This window comes from Pseudovirgaria hyperparasitica (assembly GCF_010093815.1).
Source record: "Pseudovirgaria hyperparasitica strain CBS 121739 unplaced genomic scaffold EJ05scaffold_20, whole genome shotgun sequence".
Classification (NCBI taxonomy): domain Eukaryota; kingdom Fungi; phylum Ascomycota; class Dothideomycetes; order Acrospermales; family Acrospermaceae; genus Pseudovirgaria; species Pseudovirgaria hyperparasitica.
Genome location: NW_022985568.1, coordinates 715308 through 732868, shown reverse-complemented (window position 1 = coordinate 732868; position 17561 = coordinate 715308). Strand labels below are relative to the sequence as shown.

Genomic DNA, 17561 nt, shown 5'->3' with positions numbered 1-17561 from the left:
GTTCTCTTTGTGAAGCTCTGAGATGGTTGTAAAGTGGCGCTAAATTTGATTATTTGATCTTAGGATCTATTCAATATTTATATACGCTCATGCTACCATTCTCGTGCCAAGTGGATCATAGACTACATCACGTTCTTCCATAGTGGTTCGTAATCAGGCAGACCTATGGTTCATACGTACTGAGCGGTGATCGCTTTGATGCGTTGTCATGTGTGATTGATATGCTGGTCTAGGATATTCCTAGGCAGGCAGTCTTCAGCTTTACATGACTGACGCCTTGATGTTTGTAAGTGACTCAGTTCATGTTGCGTCAGGATCAATGTAAAAGGCGGTGCGGGCCGATTCAAACAAATGCGTGTCATCATAAACGAACGATCGAATGAGGAAAATTGACGACATAGAACAAGGACTGTAGACTCTTTGTTTGTGATAGGAGGTAATGACTTCACTATAATGAATGCATGACTGCCGCACTGCGCTTGAGAGATAAGTGAAAACGTAGTTCCTAGTACGATCACTCCCATGGGAGTAGAGTGTCCATTGCAAGTTTCTCTTGAGTTCCAATTTCTTCTTGTTTCTGACTGTACCAAGAGACCACTGGGTGCTCCCATATAGCCAACAGCACGTCTCTACCTCCGCTCCAGGCAGATGATGTTAGAAAGTTTCAAGACTAAGAGCTCTATAATGGAAGAGGAACCACTATCAGAGCCATTGCTAGAAGGAGGGTTTTATAGGGGCGACCATGGAGCAAGAGAAGTTGCTCCGAACCACCACCCATACAGATTGTACCCTCCAGTCAAGTACCATGTCTCGTGCCTCCTGTATCAGCTTGTATGCAGTTTGGCCCTGATGATACTGATGGTATTGATGTTCCCGGGAGTATTGGTGTACCTGATTCGCACTTTGAGCTTTTTTCCAGAAGTTGTGCCAACTAAGGCTTGTGAGCTTAGCTATGATTCTACCAATCTACGTCTACTGACTTGATACTAGACCCATTACCCTCCAGTATCCGATGGAATACATTTCCAGGTGATGATAACTATTGGTCAGAGAGTTTATATATGGGTCAGCCGACTCTGGAGAGCGATAGAGCATGGCACAAACTTCTTGCGCGTAAGTCGGCAAAGGTATGTCGAATTCACACAACTGACTATTTCACAGATGGTGGCGTCCGCGTGGATGACCATGAAGCACAGCAGCTCAACATTACCACTAGCCTGCCTTTGGTCAATGGTGGTTATGGTGCCCTTCTTGGTATTGATCATAACCTCCACTGTTTGGTCCGTCAATAAAGATCTAAAAGTACCCCGTTATTGCAAGTGACTGATTTCCATATCAGCGGCATTTTCGACAATGGTATTACTATGATTACTACTACGCGAACAAGACGTCCGAGGAAGTTAGTTGGCTTGGGGAACATACCGGTCAGTAGGACCTCTTGGGGTGTTCTTCCAAGGTCGAATGCTTATAAGCCTAGGCCATTGCTTGGAATCGTTGAGGAAGTCTCTGATGTGCAATCCGGATCTGAGTATGCTTCCTCATTACGCAAATCTCAACAATAAGTTCCACCCAATCAATGCAGGAAGCTGGAATGTACGTGAATGCGTGGATTGGGATGCGTTTCAAGAGGCGGTAGCAACGCGTAGGTACGATGTATCGGAATATGGTGAAGAGATTGAGCGGTTGATGTACGAGGCGAGTCATCGGCATTCTTCATGAAGTCCAGTTGAGTCTCAGAGAGTCGCAAGCTAAAACCACTGCTCACACCATCCATGTGTTCGCGTACTTTTGGTAGGTAGCTCATGAGCCTCACATACTTGCAAGGCTATAGGAATCATAGCTGCTTATCATGTATCTGGAACCATGTACGGACCGAAGTGGCAATCTACAATTGACTCACGTAAGGATCCAATAGAAGTGAAAATGACGCTCAGTATCGCGGTGTTACCAAGCGTGATGATACATCTGTAACCTTTTCAGCGCGACTCCACCCTTTAAAATCTAGTTCCCTAGATTTTCTAATGAAAAGATAGTACTACTATTTTGGCTTAAGAGAGCTTTAAAGAGAAAAATATGTAGAAAAAACTACGGTCCGCCCCTTTTCCTGAATTCTCTATACGAAATCCAACATTAGAAGCTTTTCTTAGGATAACTGCTTTATCTATACTTTTTCTTTTGTCTTTCTTACATATAGAAAGTAAGACTATAAATCCTAGAGGAAATAAGGATAAATTCAAGTTTTTAAGAATAAGACATGTAGGTGATGATGCGCGAAAAATGCGTACCAACAGTAGCGCGGCAAAAGTTACTGACGGATCGTGCCCCGGTATGTTACCTTGCTTCACGAATATCAGAATAGTCAGCTAACAGTCACCTCATGTTCATGTTAGCCTTAATCAACTTCGGGAGATCTGTGTGGCACAGCTACAGCCTGATCGAATTGCCTCTCTTTGATCGTCGCCGTACGTGCCATATGGGACCTACACAGGCGCTTATCAAGGCGAAATGCAACCCAGGCCTTGGATCGACGGCAAGATACCACTCATCAACAGAGAGTGAAGGTCGTTGGGCGACGCACGTTCGTCGCTTTCGACCCTCCTGCTATAAGCCCATCAGTCGATTGCTATGGAGCACGAAAAGCGTGCTGGAGAAATATCTCAGCCAAGCACCTCCTGCACAGAGGCGCCCTACTCGAAGGAAGCAGCCTCGCCTCCAAAAACAGTATCAAGACATTCTGATGAGAAACTAGAACCGACAATCGTACCTTACTTGGACAAATTATGGCGAATGGAAGCATAGAATCCCCTCAATTGGTCGTTGATAAAAAGATGGTCGTTAGTGGTCTCTATAGCTCTGTCGAATTGCATTGCGTGAGTACTATCGGTAAAGTTCTACTACAGTGAATGCCGTAGTACAAGTCTGATACTTTTACTACAACACTGGAGATCCATGGCATTTACGGCTTTTGAACCGGCGATGCCAGTCGTGATGACTGAGTTCCATTCCCAGTCCTCTGCTGTGGAGTCCCTTGTGGTCTCGATATACATGATGGGCTATATCGTTGGTCCGCTTCTTGTTGCCCCCGTCTCAGAGCTCTATGGGCGTGCGATAGTCTTGCGTGTGGGCTTACCGCTGCTCCTTGTTTCGTTAGCTAGTAGTAGTGCAAGCACTTGTATCGCTATGTTTGTTGTCTTTAGAGCCATCGGTGGCTTTGGACAGATTGCTTTGCTGTTGATGGCCAATGTGTTTGTGGCAGACTTGATTTCCGTCGAGCAACGTGGATTAGGAATGTCAGTCATTCTCATGGGACCTGGAATGGTAAGTTGCTTGATCGCGGGGCTATTCATGTTATCGCTGCTGATACATTCTGCTACAGGACCCGACTTTGGGTAATTGAGCGTTTCCATATGAATGCTGTAACTTTTGCTAATGTCGGCACAGGTCCAATCACGAGTGACTATATCGCTGAGCATGTCGAATGGAGGTGGATGTTCTGGATATGCCTGATGGCTGTTGGTGAAGAGATTACCTCTGCAGAGTACAGCTGACGATATAACCCAGGCTGGCACGTTTGGTGCGCTGATAATCGTGCTGTATCGCGAATCATGCGGAACGATAGTGAAAGCAAAATGGCTGGCTGAAAAACATATGCCATACGAAAAAATCAATATCATCAGACCATCTCCGGCTAAGAAGAAAGCAGAGCTTCGTGCGGCTTAGATCCGACCAGCGAAGTTATTCTACAGATCACCCGTCACGATCCTTCTGACCTTCACAACATCCGTTGCGTAACGGATATTTCATACTCGCTTTGAGCATCTTAGGCACTGTCTTCCAAGATGCATATGGCTTTACTGCATCACAAAGCGGACTGGCCTATCTGGGCATAGCTGTCGGTCTTGTGTTTAGCGAAGTGACTGCAGGATACTTCTCTGGCCGGTTCGTCCGAGTCATGATGTCCAAGAACGGCAGAGAGTCGAAACCCGAGCATCGTCTGCCATTGCTGCTCGTCGGAGGTGCAGTGCTGCCAGCTGGATTTCTCATCTATGGCTGGACAGTCGAATATCGGACTTATTTCATTCTGCCAATCATTGGAAGCGCACTGATCGCCATGGGGGTCATGTACAACTACATGCCGTCACAAATGTATCTGGTTGACTGCTTTGCAGTTCATCCGGTCAGTGCCACCGGAGCCGCGAGTGTCGTTCGGTCAATCGTCAGTGCTGTCCTGCCTCTAGCTGCGAACCCAATGTACGACTCGCTTGGGTATTGATGAGCGAACAGTTTGCTTGCTTTCATTGCTTTGCTCAATGTACCGACAGCGGTGATATTGCTACGATACGGGGAGATGACACGCACACGCTTTGAGGTTAAGTTGTAAGTCGTTACGGGAATAGAGTGCTGACCTGTGTGGACGAACGCGATGTATCAATCGACTTGCCTGAGCACAGTCATGTATTTGATTAGAATGCCTTGCAATCTCTCTATGATGGACAGGGTGATGTCCATCAAGACCGAGGCTGAGTAAGCTACAGAGGCTTGGCAGGGTCGCGTCCTAGAAAGTTCGTGACGCGCAAGGGAGCTCCAATAAGGATTGCAATCAACTCCGCCAGCTTCGTTTGCCTACAAAGCTTTCCCATCACTTGTCTGAAGCTTGAGTCTGCCTACAACCTCCCGTGGCTCATGTGTTAGACGCCTAGCATCCCGGAAACGTTCAATATGAGCTCAAGGTTGCTCAACGCTGCCATTGTCATCGACAATGGTAGTGGGTCGATAAGAGCTGGGTTTGCAGGTCAAGATTTCCCCAAATGCTATTTCCCATCATTTGTCGGTCGACCGAAGCATTCCCGAGTTCTCGCCGGCGCGCTGGAAGGTGATGTGTTCATTGGACCCAAAGCTCAGGAGTTCAGGGGACTGTTGAAGATCAACTATCCATTGGAGCACGGCATAGTCACAGACTGGGACGACATGGAAAGGATATGGCAATATGTATACGAGGAACTGAAACCTCCAACGGAGGATGTGAGTCTGCCTGGGATTGACCGCAAATGGCTACTGACGGCGCGTTAAGCACCCTGTCCTCCTCACCGAACCTCCACTCAATCCGCGCTCGAACCGCGAGACGGCCGCACAGATCCTTTTTGAGACCTTCAACGTACCCGCCCTCTACACATCCATACAGGCTGTCCTGTCCCTCTACGCTTCTGGCAAGACCACAGGCATAGTACTCGATGCAGGGGACGGCGTGTCGCACGCCGTGCCGGTGTACGAGGGATTCGCCATCCCCAACAGTGTACGTAGGATAGATGTTGCAGGACGAGACGTGACGGAGTACCTTCAAACCTTGCTGCGCAAGAGTGGATACGTCTTTCACACCAGTGCGGAGAAGGAGGTGGTGAAACAGATCAAGGAGAAATGCGGATACGTCGCAATAAACCCAGAAAGAGAGGAAAAGGAATGGACAGCAAGCTCGTCCAGGTCTGATCCAAAGAGCATGGAGTATTCATTACCTGATGGGAATAAGCTCAAGGTGAGCAATGCGCATGCTGTTGTGAGACGTGAAGGATCCCTGCTAATGAGGGCTGCAGATTGGTGCTGAGCGGTTCCGCGCCCCGGAGATACTTTTCAATCCTGAGCTTATTGGAACTGAGTACCACGGCGTACACCAAATTGTGGTCGAGTCAATCACACGCTGCGACATGGATCTTCGGAAGTCTCTTTACAGCAGCATAGTGCTGTCAGGAGGGTCCACGCTCACCAAAGGCTTTGGTGACAGGCTTCTGAGTGAGGTACAACGGCTAGCACCCAAGGACACACGCATCAAAATCTTCGCACCCCCAGAGCGAATATACACCACCTGGGCCGGAGGCAGTATTCTAGCGGGTCTGAGTACATTCAAAAAGGTAAGTAATTGAAATGATCTCAACAGCCAACACAGCTAACTCTTGCCCTGTAGATGTGGGTAGAGAAAGACGAATGGCAAGAGAATCCAGACATCATCCATACCAAATTCGCCTAGACAGCTCTCGCAACGCACACGTTCGTTCCCCGCAAAATCCAACGTACCGGCCCTACTACTTTCAGTTACCAGAACCTCACCTGCCCCCTAGGGAGACAATACGACGGGCGCGAACTAGCTCAATAGGGCGAATGGCTGTCAGCGTGCGGCAGCGATAGCGTAACGTGTCGTTTGGCGAAGCTACACTGCCCCAGTTTTCCCCGCATGGCAACGGGCTCGTCCAGGCTATTGATGGACGCAAGACCATTTTTGTTACCTGATGAACATGTCATGTTATGTTGGCAGGGGTGCCCAAAGTGGCGAAGCGAAAGGCCAAAGAAAGTGTTGTCAAAAAAAAAAGGCCGTGAATATGCGGAGGTGTAAGTAAGTGAGCATGGCATTGTAAAGGGCGTTTTGTTGTTGTGAGGCATCTAGAAATCGGAAATACCCCCAGAGCACCAGCACCACCATAATCAATCCCCCAAAGTATAGTAGACGAATAGACTTTGTCAACTATTCTACGTGCGCCCTGGAAAACTCGGGGTGTGCACGAGATGCCCTCAAGGCTCAAGCCAGCCAGCAAGTTCAGTCAGCCACGCCAGCCCAGCTCTGATCCCAGAATGACCCAAAACCAAAACCAACCGTAGAGCCGCGCAGTCTCGCTAAGGCACGGCTCGGCGATCCCCTGACACCTGGGCCCCCCCTGGTCAGGTGGTGCCTATCCATATATTCTTAGCAATGATACTCCACCTTCATCCCTTTAACAGGCAAAGCGGAATGCGGGGAAGTACACGCCATGAGGAAGCCACGTACTGTCTTGTCGGTAAACGAGAACAATCATGAGGTTTCTGTAGTGTGAATAATCAATCACTTGGAAGTAGAGAATTTTCAAATTCCGCCCGCCCACTACCGCTCATCGTGATACTAGGTCATTCCAGTGCCAATGCGTTGCGGTGTGAACGACGGACTGACTGCCAAGCGGTCTGGTAGGTAAGATATATCTGTTAATCAAGTGTCAAGTGTGTTAGTCGCAGATCTGGACTGACTGGACTATTGTATGTACTACGCCGGAGGGCTATGTTGCTTGAGGACGGACGGACGCAGATGCGCTTTGCTGTCAGTGCGCTTGGCTATGTTTTATTATTCATCGTAAAACACTCCGGCCATGTGCGGCGGAGAGATGGAATTTAACTTTCTCACGGAGCAATCATAATTTATTATTATTAGGAGGAGGAGGAGGCAGGATTTTCTTTGATGATGGATGTCAATGCTGAAGACGATGATGATGATTGTGATGATGACAGGTATAGGAGAAATGATGTGAAGGTCCGGAGATGCACAAACCAGACATGTTGTACAAGTGCATGAATCAGGGCCGTGTCAGCAGGGGGAGGGTGGTTTGCGAAAAGCTTGTGTTGTCGGGTGGATGTGAGATCATGGTATCGCTTGCATCGATCGGTGGGTGCTGGTGTTGTTCTTCTTCTTGGTGATGTTGATGGTGATGTTGATGCAGTCGACAACACAACACATTATATCGTATCGCATCGTCCACACAAACACACACATGCACACATTCACAGGCAACCAGCACCCTTGGCACGACGAACTGGGCACAATGATGATAGTACCCAGAACAAGACGAAACGACCAAGGCCCGAGTCACGAATTCAAATTGCACCATTCATCCACGCACGCACGCGCAACCGACAAGGTGCGTACTGGGCATTGGCAAGCAAGCAAGCAAATCTCACGATGTCCACTCCCGCAGCGGCACCAGACCCGATTGAGGTTTCCTGGGGGTAATGAAGTAGTTTCCTGGGGGTAATCGAGGAGTTTCCTGGGGGTAATGGGAAATGGCCATTGGTGCTGACTAGGGGGTAAGTGAGCGGTCACCAGATATTGCAAGGGGGGGGACTCGTGGTTCCTGAAAATCCGGTCCAACTTCCAAGGAGTCGATTACGTTTGGCTGGTGGGTGTGTGTGCTCAGTAGTGCTGGGCTTGTGCTCAGTAGTGCCTGGGTTGTTCTTGGGGCGCGGCTTGGTTTTGGGCGGCGCGTTGCAGTTAACGGCTTAAGCTGGAAAACTCTGAGCTGGGGCGTTACGGTGGAGAGGCGGCTGCTGAGTCATGTATGTTATCTGTAAGATTTCCCGAATCGGGTAGTCAGTTTATGCGAACACTGCTGTCTAAGCCGCCGACTATGCCAATTCCACACACACGCATACATATCTACACCGACAAAAGGCGGGTCTCGATCGCCCAGCCCTGTATTGTAACTCTCGGGAAAGGCGCATGTTCTAGCTCGCTTTCTTGCCACACAGCGGCACCACAGCACCCAAGGCCAAGGGGGGGGGGACCGAGTGTGAGAAGGCGGCGGCTTGGCTTTGTCACGATGTTGCCATCTACCTACCTAGCCATTAAATGACTTGCGCCCCGGACAGAGTTTTCTTTGCGCTGGGACTGATCACGAGGCGAAGGTTTTGCTGGCTGGGGCAGGCCTGGACATCCAATCTGCGTCGGGCTCGTGTCATCGTGACTGTTTGCTCTGTCTGTGCTTTCTAGTTGGCCGTGTTGGTACCGGGTGGTCATGGAGGGTTTTGCTATATAAAGCTCCCGCCCGGAATACTATCGTGGGTTTTGTTGGAAACATCTACCACACTCTTCACAGTTTATACTCTACTGTTGCTGCTACTGCTATCACTACTACTACTACTACTACTACTACAAGCATACTCGTCCGTATATATCAACAGCATACATATATACATACACACTCTCACATACACACACACCTCTCAAACACCACAACAACAAACCATCACCACCAACCAAACCTCACCACACCACACCACACACCACACCTCCAAAATGTCCTCCCGCACCTACTCCATCACCGAACCCCACCCCACAGTCCCAACCTCCCACTACATCTACACCGGCCGCGGCGGCGCCGGCAACTTCACCAAAGCCCCCGCAAACCTCACCCCCGGCCGCACCGCCTCCGGTCCCGCCTCCCGCATCCCCCTGACCTCCCACACCCGCAATCAATCATCCGACACCACTTCCACATCCGCAACCGCATGCGAACCATCCGCCTACTACGCCTCCGGCCGCGGCGGCGCAGGCAACCTGCACCGCTTCTTCGGCTCCCAGCGCGAGCGCGCCATCTTCAGCTTCGACGAGGAGTTGGCCGTGCAGCGCCGGTTGCAGGAGCGTGCGGCGCCCGTGTATCATATTGGGCGTGGGGGCGCGGGGAATTTCATGCGTGGTGGTGGTGTTGGTGATCGTGAGGGGAAGGCTGGGTCGGTGAGCGAGGAGGAGATGGAGGAAGGGCGGAGGGGCAGCGGGGAGGGCGTGTGGAGGAAGATGACGAGGACGCTGTCGAATCGGTCTTGAAATAAGGCATTCATTCATGAAGTGAACGATGGGGGGGTTTCATTTCGGACGCACGACTCTCCTCTCCTCTTTTTCGGTTTCTACGTGGCTTTTTTTCTTCCTGATCATTGTCTACTCGGCGCCAGGCTGGGATTCGAGCGAGCTGGTTCTGATTCTCGCGAGCATCTGGCACGGCGTTTATTGCACTGATTTTCCTCATACCCGTCGACTGCTTCATCTTCTTCTTCATCATCATCATGTCATCTCGGGGGGCTTCATCGGTAGCGGTTTCTCATCATTTCACTCTCATCGGGGTATCCTGTATTACGTACCACAACCGCAAGGCGTTATCTTGCCTTGGAAGAGGGCTTAGCATCACGACTACTACTACCACTACTCTTGCTACGACGACGACAATGACGACGACGATGCTAATGGCGATGGATTTACAACAAAAAGTGCTTGGATTGCGGACGACTTGACGGGGTTCTCCTGGTGGTGGGCTCTGTTGGGGGCGTTGGGGAATAATACCCTGATATTGTATATAACGATTTCTGTATCTACATGCTATGGCTCTCTCTATTATATTGCAATCTGCTTAACGTACACTGTTTGGTATTTGCTTTGATAAATTAAAATTGATAAACGCCTTACCTACACACCATTCTCCCTTCATCTGCTGCGCGTCAGTGCGAGGGAGTGCCGTTCTAGATGCTTTAGAAGGGGGTCTTACAGTCTGACCAGACGGCACACATGACTATACGCCACAGCCGCCTTACGTATCCTGCTTCTCCTCTTCCCCATTCCTCTGCTTCCTCCAAGTGTGATGCTGAAACACCCGCGAACCCGGCTCGTCCAACGGCAGCTCCACAAGTCCGACCTCGTGCAAAGCACCCATGAATCCCCATCTACCATTCGTAACAACATGCACGTCCACCACTCTCTCGCTATCGTTATGTGATATGAATTCCATCACCTGCGTGATAAACAGCCTGGCCTGCTCCTCCAGATACCTGTGCTGCGGCACGAGGATCCTGATGCGCAGCAGTTTCAGGCTGCGCAGTTGGCGCAATTGCAGCCATGTCTTTGTCGGGTCGTCAAAGTAGTAGCACGACGTGTAGTTGAGGTCGAGCGTGCGGATCAGGTCGAGGCAGGACTTGCTCGACGGACCGAAGCCCATCTGACGAAGCGGGATATGGCGTGCAAAGGACGAGAAATCGGTGAATGTGAAGGGGAACACTATCTTGTTGGAGCTGTACAGCAAGGGCGCAGCTTCGAGGTAACTGTGCGGTGTATATTAGCTGGTGATACAGGCGCAGACCTATATAGGACGGCGAGACAAACAGTTTCCAGCAGGTGCGAATGATGTTTGTTCTGAAAGGCGGCGGTGTGCGATAGTAAAGACTCCTGCACATCGTTCCTACATAGCGACTATTGCCATGATCCCACAGCAACCTCTCAAGACGACGGCTGCCGCAATTTTCGTTCAAATACAGCTGTACGCGCCACGACCAGTCCAGCACTTCCTCAGTCATAGGCCCTTGATAAAGGTCAGATATACTGGTCTTGGAAGTGAAAATTACACCCGAGCGGCGTGTGCACTGTGGAATCACGTACAAGGTGCCATCCGCGAAGAGGTACTCGTAGATCTCGAGGCGCAGTTCGACGGGCAGATCGAGCAGACCCGACCGGGTTTGCTCAGGCTGACTTTGCACATGGCTGGGCTTGCGTAGCTTATGTCTGAAGACTACTTTTGGGAGTTGCATCTTGCGGAAGAACTTTGTCAAGGTTTTGTCGATGCGTTGATGGCTATCTCGCTCTTCGTCTTCGTCTTCGTCTTCGTCTTCGTCTTCTTCTTCTTCTTCTTCTTCTTCTTCTTCTTCCTCTTCTTCTTCTTCCTCTTGTATCTGTGACCTACTCGCCTGCCTGCATGCCATTTTTTTAAGGTCTGTAAGGCCCGTGATGTCTGTTGCTTGGTAATGCATATCGCTTAATCCGCTGAAGCTCATTGTGTATGAGGCGTTTTATGAGGAAGGGATACGTAGTGTGCATAGTCGACTTATGCTCAGCTCCTTGATTTGATGATGTGCCTCTGCAGCCTCTCTTAACTTATAAGGTTCGTTAGAAATAGTAGCATATATATACAGGATGTGTGTAAAAAGAATGGCTGGATCCGGATGGATCCGCCGCATCCGTGCCAACGTATACCGCCATTAGGCACTATTCACTCTCCGCAGCCATCCTAGTTCGATAAATCCATGGATTCTACTTGCGCAGAGTCAATCGGCCTCTCCGATACAAGCAGTGAGATATTGTGCCGTGGTGTTACCTTGTCGAGTGCTCTCTTGAGGGTCAGATTTATTGAGTCTACACAGAGCCACGTGATGACACATCGGCGCAGGTTGCGAAGATGCTCGCCCGACGCAACAAGTTGTTGAACATGAGATACAAGGTCGTCGTACGGTCCTTGTCGGTCAGCACGGAAGCCACTCAAGGCTAGAGTCAAGAATCTCAGGCTAGCCATGCTTCGGAGGAGCCGCCACTGCTCGAGCACACCTTTTTGCGTCCGAGCTGCTGCATCACGAGGAAGGTCATTATAGCAGATGGTCAATTCGAGGCGACGTATCGATGTGAAGCGAGACGGCAGGATGGTCGATTCGAACGTCCTCAGATGTCCGAATTTCGTGGGTATAACAAAGGAGTTTGACTCATATAAGATCGGCATCGCTTCGACATAGATTCGCCAGCATGTTGTCAGCAGATTGAGCAGACCGGTCGCTTCGTGTGAGAACCTGGTCGTCAGGTATGGGTCGGTGTCAACAACTGTGACCGTCTCATACGCAGCGATGCGACCTTGGCCCTTGCTCTGCTGCGTTCTGAGCTCCTCGACAACCACGTAGAAACGTCTGTTCCCAATCACCTCGCGATATACCTGGCGTCTGATTTCCAATGGCAGCATCGTGAGGAACTGAGCCTGACTTTGATCCTTGCGCGAGTGCTTCTGCAGGCGGAATCTTTGTTTGTCATTAGTCAATCTACGCGGCCGACGGGCTGGCAATGGTGCTGGAGGAAAATCGTTGAAGGGCTTAGTGCCACAGATTACTCTCATATTGCAGCAATAGACGCCGATGACAATGGGCCAGCAAAGACAGCAGAACAGGGTCTTGGCTCCAAAATCGCTAAGCTGCTTTGATGAAGTCGACGCCTTCTTGGATTTCGCTTGCATCTTGATTATGTGAAGCGTATCACTGTCGATGATTTTGTGTGTGGGTAGAGTGTGTTGGTGTTCGAACTTCGAATGACAAGGCAACCGAAGGACGCTTGATTTGAATTGTGGCTGAGCGCGTTTAGGTTCGATCCTACAGCATTAGTAGTAACCACTAATAGCTAAATAATTAATATACCAGTCTGTTGCTCCATTGCAAAACAGATCAAAAAGCAGATTTATTAGACTTATCATCGCATTAAGAATCCTAACTATACGAGACCACACCAACATTTCTTCTCTGTACGTCGAACCCCACGAGGTCCTCTCACTCACTTGGTCTGGCTTGGATTGGCCATTGGCGAGTACGATGAACAGTGCTCAAGGCGGCAGATAAGGCATACGTGGAGTTGAACAACATATGCTGGATGTCTAGATGCGTCTATCTGACGGAAAGGTTGGTGCTTATTGTCATCAGAAGCGCGACCTGCCCCTGCTGGAACGCGTGCGTTCACAGCATTCATGTTCAAATTCCAGCCGGAGAGCGGCAATGATGGAGTCGACATCTTTGCTCGGAGTTGGAGCTGTTTGCGGAGACGTGCTTATCATGCTGACGAATGTGATATGCTCAGATATTAGGTGTAGGAGACATCGATGTCCATTCTGGGACATGTGTTGATAGAAGGCGGACACAAGCGGAGTAAGCTCGGGACAAACTCGCTGCAGAGTCAGCACTCAGGCCGCAGTTATCTCGGCATCTTCATGGGTAATCGTCGGCGGTATTCCCATTCGACTGGCATCCAGAACCCATGCACGTACGTTGCAATTCTTGCATGAACCACCAAATAAGGTATTTCTCGCCGCGAACCACAACCAGAAAAGGTCAGGTCACTTACATCATTCCTGCATAAAGTGTTTCCAGAAGAATTATGGATCCTTGACAGCTGATTTGAAAGCACGCTGGATATTGCAGCCTTGCTAATGTCCGTTCGAAATCTCATCCAGCAGCCATCTTCTTCTCATCATCCAATGACAACACAGTCTTTTCTACTTTCGACTGTAGTAATGTGCCGATAAAGATCAATAGCTTCGAGGAGATTCTTCTTCGTGCGCTCTAGACTGCTGCTATGATTGCTGCTGGCAAATCAACGGATGATCCCTGCCTACGCCAAAGCCATGAAGGCCCTTTCTCGGACCCACTCGTTCGGGGCGACGTCATGCTGAAGTGTTTAGTGCTTTCATGTTGGACTTTTTTCGCGTTTACCGTAACCTTTCACATGGATACACTTGGACCATCCGATGATGATCATGTCGTAGGTCCAGTATATAACCTGGCGTTGCCGCATTCGACTGCTTCTCGTATTATCAAATCCTACTCTTTAGACTTTTCACGCATCTTCTTACACTGTACATTACTGTACTATCTCTAAAAAATCTACCTCAAGGCTTAACTCCAATCTCCTCTCCACCATGTCAAATGCTACCTTCTACAAAGGCTCGAAGTCTGGTCGGATCCAGAAGGCCGATACGCAATTGAAGAAGCTCGAGGGCGATTTTGTCCGACTTCGTATCACTGCATCAGGAGTATGTGGTACTGATCTTCACTACCGCACACAGCCAATGGCTCTTGGCCACGAAGGTGTTGGCATTGTCGAAGAGACCGGCCCAGCCGTTAAGCACTTGCAGAAAGGTGATCGTGTCGGCTGGGGTTACGTTCACGACACTTGTGGAGAGTGTGAGCACTGTTTGACAGGTACCTACTCCCCTCTGGCCTATGAATGTCCCTACTTGCTAACACCTTCGATAGGCATGGACACTTTCTGCTGGTCGCGCGCGATGTACGGAGAGGCAGATCTCGACCAAGGAAGTTTCGGCACAGGTGCTGTGTGGAGAGAAGCTTTTCTCTTCAAGGTCCCAGACTCAATCGCAGATGAGCACGCCGCACCTCTACAATGCGGTGGTGCAACCGTCTTTGGCGCTCTCGAAATACACAACGTCAAATCGACAGACCGCGTGGGCATAATCGGTGTTGGTGGGCTAGGGCATCTTGCAATCCAGTTCGCTTCTAAGAAAGGATGCGATGTCGTTGTATTCAGCGGAACAGAATCGAAAAAGGATGAAGCCATGGAACTAGGCGCTAGCTCCTTCTACGCCATGAAGGACAAGAAGCCGGGCGACACAGATATCGGTCGTCCGCTCGATGCTCTCATCGTCACTGCTTCCGCTCTGCCTGGTAGGACATCGAACTCTTGTTCAATGTGATACTTACTGACTGTTTCCCTAGACTGGAGTCTATACATCCCGCTACTCAACCGCGGCGCAAAGATTTTCCCCCTGTCAGTCGCAGAGGGTGACTTTGCCATTCCACACATGCAGATGATGTCAAATGGCTTAGTTATCCAGAATTCCCTCGTTGCACCACGTCTTGTGCATCAGCGCATGCTTGAGTTCGCCGCCCATCACGGCATCAAGCCTATGGTCGAGAAGTTTGAGATGAGCGAAAAGGGCATAGAAGAAGCCATGGAAAAACTTGATGCTGGTAAACTACGGTACCGCGCTGTGCTTCTGAACAAGCAGTAGAGTCGACTTGTCTTTTATTTTTGCGGTATGGCGCTAGTATGTATGCATTGTTACGGAGTAAAGAGCTTTTGATCAAAAAAGTTACTTTTTTACGAAGTCAATACGTCAATTCTGTTAGGACGGTGCGTCCCATATGTTTTGGTCACATCATTTTCGTCTTTTGCTCATTCCTAGACTTGACTGATAATCTTGCTTATGGGTCCAGAGATGTGATTTGCGGAACGGAGGATATCTATAGTTCTGTGAAGTGCAACTCATCTGGCTTTACACCAAAAAGTATCGTTTCCATCTTCCATGATATTGTCTAGATACAGAGTCTTCAAGAGCGCACGGTGTACGAGTGAACGATTGTAGGTGGCAGGTCCCAGCGCTTTCCCGTAATTACCGCTGCCGCCGTGTTGTTTGCGCTTTGCCCCTGCCTAACTTGTACGTCACGTGTGACCATGCACTGTTTACTTCACTTCGGTTTTTCAGCAAATCTGCGATTCTACGCGGCAGCAGTTTGTAGATCTGTGATTACACGCGACAAATTTTTCCATCACCAGGGTGGTAAAGCACAGCAAATTCGCAGATTTTTTCTCAGGTGGATAAGTATATAGTCCAAGACATGGCTACCTGGGTACGGCCTGCCAGACATGAGAGACATGACTATGCTCGCCACAATCGCCGGTCACCTCCACGCCGCTGGGTGCCTCTACGACCGAGGGCATTTCAGAGAGGACGTCGCCCTGAGATGTCGCGCCGTCATGAGAGCCCCAATCGTTCATCTCGGGAGCACATGCCTCATAGAGGTAAAAAGCAGCGCAACTATAGGGATCCAGACCGTGAGAGGGGAAGGGCAAAGAGCATGAGTCACGATTCTATATTGAGTTATGACGACGAAGGCTGTCTCAAGAAAAAAGGTGATGCCGGACAGAAGGCCAATGGAAAGGGAGCCAGAGCGAAGTATCCAACAAATCAAGATATGTCGCTGGATGAAAGAGGTACAGGAGGATATGGATCTTTCAAGAGGCCAGTTGTCGACCCAAAGTCTAGCGATAACAGGAAAGACTTATTCGAAGAGAAGATGCTCGCCAGATCTTCTTCCATTTCTAGGTCTTCAACTGTCACGTCCAGCAAGTCTGGGCCTTACCCGTGAGTGTTCGGCAGCACTGGTATGAACCTCACTGACATCAAAATAGGGCTGAGTCTCGCGCGGCAACACACCCGCTCTTGTAAGCGATTACCACTCAAAACAGTCATCTCATTTTGCTAACATGATCGCACAGTGTTCCAGAAGACTGCACTCACGCCATCTACCAGTCGTCCGCCAGAATGCGCGCCATGGTCCGCAGCAACAAGTTCCAAGCCCAGAAGAAAAGCCCAATAGAGGCCGTACGCATGGTATGGTACCGCAACTTTGACCTCAACCACAGCTTCGACCCAGGCTCCCTCCAGAACATCTTCAACATCGCCATGCTCCGCGCCCAGAAACGCGCCCAGCTCGGGCCCACAGCACTCCACGTCTCCTACAACAACGCAATCAACGAAGCGTTCAGCAACAGCACGGATTTCATGTACCGAGACTACTACATCCTCATGTGGATGGCCGTAGACGCCGACTTCTACATTCTGGAGAACAAGAGGGAGAAGAGGGAGTGGGCTGAGCGGGTCAGCGCGGTCCGGGGCCTGAAGGACAAGATTCCGAATCGGGAGCTTCCGATGCTGTACCGCGTGGACACGTCCACAGTCAAAGAGATCGGAGAGCTTCCGCCGGTTGCGCCGGAGGCGGGTCAGTGCTCCGAGTGGTTCAGCCAGGCCATGGAGACGATTGTAGATGGAGACATCGCCTATTAGGCGGTAGACAGTACTTAGTGGGTGAGTTGGGGGGCTACCCAGAGGGGCGTTGCGTGGTTATCAAGTCTCACATAACGCGGAATCTTCGACTGGCTAGTGTGTCGGAAGGCTTGATAGTGAAGCTAGATATTGCGGCGGCATGGAAAAAGGGACCTTGATTAGATGCATTCGAGACATGGACATGCCTTGCAAAGGCACATAGTATAGGCAGGTTTTAGTTAACAATACTTTGCGCTTCATAACTTTCTGACCTGGTTGATCTCATCTCTTGTTGTGCTCCGCCATGTGATGATCATGACTGAGATATGTGTGGGTTAGCTCATTCACATCCCTAGTATGTAGATTGAATATCACACAAGGAACAGAACACGACCTTTCAGATTTAGTTCTCGACATAAGAGGTGCTTCACTACGTTACAGTCCTGCCTTGTGAACGCTCAGGATCTTAACACTGCCGTACTACTACCACTTCACGCACCAAAACACACCAAAACACACCAAAACACACCAAAACACACCAAAACACACCAAAACACACCAAAACACACCAAAACACACCAAAACACACCA

The 17561-nt window shown here is 49.8% G+C and overlaps 9 protein-coding genes across 9 annotated transcripts; 6 read left to right on the top strand and 3 right to left on the bottom strand.

Annotated features, from left to right (window-relative positions):
* Positions 1-83: 83 nt before the first annotated feature.
* On the bottom strand, positions 84-585 carry EJ05DRAFT_220975 (uncharacterized protein). Its single transcript, XM_033739903.1, has one exon. It carries the CDS (start codon positions 522-524, stop codon positions 207-209), a length of 318 nt encoding a protein of 105 aa, XP_033595982.1. The 5' UTR covers positions 525-585; the 3' UTR covers positions 84-206.
* EJ05DRAFT_220965 (uncharacterized protein) lies at positions 281-1783 on the top strand. The gene is made up of 6 exons (XM_033739902.1): positions 281-542; positions 592-940; positions 991-1113; positions 1162-1280; positions 1340-1424; positions 1478-1783. The coding sequence occupies exons 2-6, from the start codon at positions 649-651 to the stop codon at positions 1717-1719; spliced, it is 861 nt and encodes a 286-aa protein (XP_033595981.1). The 5' UTR covers positions 281-542; positions 592-648; the 3' UTR covers positions 1720-1783.
* An 842-nt stretch (positions 1784-2625) lies between these two features.
* EJ05DRAFT_533661 (MFS general substrate transporter) lies at positions 2626-4458 on the top strand (the record flags this gene model as incomplete). The annotated part of the gene is made up of 7 exons (XM_033749132.1): positions 2626-2760; positions 2800-2870; positions 2946-3318; positions 3399-3512; positions 3562-3709; positions 3825-4251; positions 4285-4458. 7 exons carry the CDS (start codon positions 2626-2628, stop codon positions 4379-4381), a joined length of 1365 nt encoding a protein of 454 aa, XP_033595980.1. The 3' UTR covers positions 4382-4458.
* A 261-nt stretch (positions 4459-4719) lies between these two features.
* Positions 4720-6019, top strand: EJ05DRAFT_445052 (actin-related protein, ARP1 class; the record flags this gene model as incomplete). Its single annotated transcript, XM_033742158.1, has 4 exons — positions 4720-5022; positions 5072-5530; positions 5589-5903; positions 5957-6019. 4 exons carry the CDS (start codon positions 4720-4722, stop codon positions 6017-6019), a joined length of 1140 nt encoding a protein of 379 aa, XP_033595979.1.
* Positions 6020-8863: 2844 nt separating this feature from the next.
* EJ05DRAFT_505160 (uncharacterized protein) lies at positions 8864-9391 on the top strand (the record flags this gene model as incomplete). Its single annotated transcript, XM_033747673.1, has 1 exon — positions 8864-9391. One exon carries the CDS (start codon positions 8864-8866, stop codon positions 9389-9391), a length of 528 nt encoding a protein of 175 aa, XP_033595978.1.
* Positions 9392-9858: 467 nt separating this feature from the next.
* On the bottom strand, positions 9859-11338 carry EJ05DRAFT_220863 (uncharacterized protein). Its single transcript, XM_033739901.1, has 4 exons — positions 10988-11338; positions 10715-10910; positions 10104-10653; positions 9859-10046 (listed from the first exon to the last, which is right to left on the bottom strand). Exons 1-3 carry the CDS (start codon positions 11085-11087, stop codon positions 10146-10148), a joined length of 804 nt encoding a protein of 267 aa, XP_033595977.1. The 5' UTR covers positions 11088-11338; the 3' UTR covers positions 9859-10046; positions 10104-10145.
* On the bottom strand, positions 11339-12751 carry EJ05DRAFT_220862 (uncharacterized protein). Its single transcript, XM_033739900.1, has 2 exons — positions 11700-12751; positions 11339-11635 (listed from the first exon to the last, which is right to left on the bottom strand). The coding sequence occupies exons 1-2, from the start codon at positions 12594-12596 to the stop codon at positions 11591-11593; spliced, it is 942 nt and encodes a 313-aa protein (XP_033595976.1). The 5' UTR covers positions 12597-12751; the 3' UTR covers positions 11339-11590.
* Positions 12752-13811: 1060 nt separating this feature from the next.
* On the top strand, positions 13812-15459 carry EJ05DRAFT_220839 (GroES-like protein). The gene is made up of 3 exons (XM_033739898.1): positions 13812-14328; positions 14383-14808; positions 14860-15459. The coding sequence occupies exons 1-3, from the start codon at positions 14046-14048 to the stop codon at positions 15153-15155; spliced, it is 1005 nt and encodes a 334-aa protein (XP_033595975.1). The 5' UTR covers positions 13812-14045; the 3' UTR covers positions 15156-15459.
* EJ05DRAFT_220857 (uncharacterized protein) lies at positions 15460-16345 on the top strand. Its single transcript, XM_033739899.1, has one exon. The coding sequence runs from the start codon at positions 15763-15765 to the stop codon at positions 16291-16293; it is 531 nt and encodes a 176-aa protein (XP_033595974.1). The 5' UTR covers positions 15460-15762; the 3' UTR covers positions 16294-16345.
* The last annotated feature ends 1216 nt before the right edge of the window (positions 16346-17561 follow it).

Excerpts from the sequence above, each read along its gene's own strand:
- EJ05DRAFT_220975 (XM_033739903.1), bottom strand. The coding sequence starts at position 524 with ATGGGAGTGATCGTACTAGGAACTACGTTTTCACTTATCTCTCAAGCG.
- EJ05DRAFT_220965 (XM_033739902.1), top strand. The coding sequence starts at position 649 with ATGATGTTAGAAAGTTTCAAGACTAAGAGCTCTATAATGGAAGAGGAA. Across the intron at positions 1,281-1,339 it reads ATCATAACCTCCACTGTTTG|CGGCATTTTCGACAATGGTA; the intron begins GTCCGTCAATAA and ends TTTCCATATCAG. Across the intron at positions 1,425-1,477 it reads TTGGCTTGGGGAACATACCG|GCCATTGCTTGGAATCGTTG; the intron begins GTCAGTAGGACC and ends TTATAAGCCTAG.
- EJ05DRAFT_220863 (XM_033739901.1), bottom strand. The coding sequence starts at position 11,087 with ATGTGCAAAGTCAGCCTGAGCAAACCCGGTCGGGTCTGCTCGATCTGC. Across the intron at positions 10,911-10,987 it reads CTCTTCGCGGATGGCACCTT|GGCCTATGACTGAGGAAGTG; the intron begins GTACGTGATTCC and ends ACCTTTATCAAG. Across the intron at positions 10,654-10,714 it reads ATTCGCACCTGCTGGAAACT|TTACCTCGAAGCTGCGCCCT; the intron begins GTTTGTCTCGCC and ends TACACCGCACAG.
- EJ05DRAFT_220862 (XM_033739900.1), bottom strand. The coding sequence starts at position 12,596 with ATGCAAGCGAAATCCAAGAAGGCGTCGACTTCATCAAAGCAGCTTAGC. Across the intron at positions 11,636-11,699 it reads TCAAGAGAGCACTCGACAAG|AATCCATGGATTTATCGAAC; the intron begins GTAACACCACGG and ends CTGCGCAAGTAG.
- EJ05DRAFT_220839 (XM_033739898.1), top strand. The coding sequence starts at position 14,046 with ATGTCAAATGCTACCTTCTACAAAGGCTCGAAGTCTGGTCGGATCCAG. Across the intron at positions 14,329-14,382 it reads GTGTGAGCACTGTTTGACAG|GCATGGACACTTTCTGCTGG; the intron begins GTACCTACTCCC and ends CACCTTCGATAG. Across the intron at positions 14,809-14,859 it reads CACTGCTTCCGCTCTGCCTG|ACTGGAGTCTATACATCCCG; the intron begins GTAGGACATCGA and ends CTGTTTCCCTAG.
- EJ05DRAFT_220857 (XM_033739899.1), top strand. The coding sequence starts at position 15,763 with ATGGCTACCTGGGTACGGCCTGCCAGACATGAGAGACATGACTATGCT.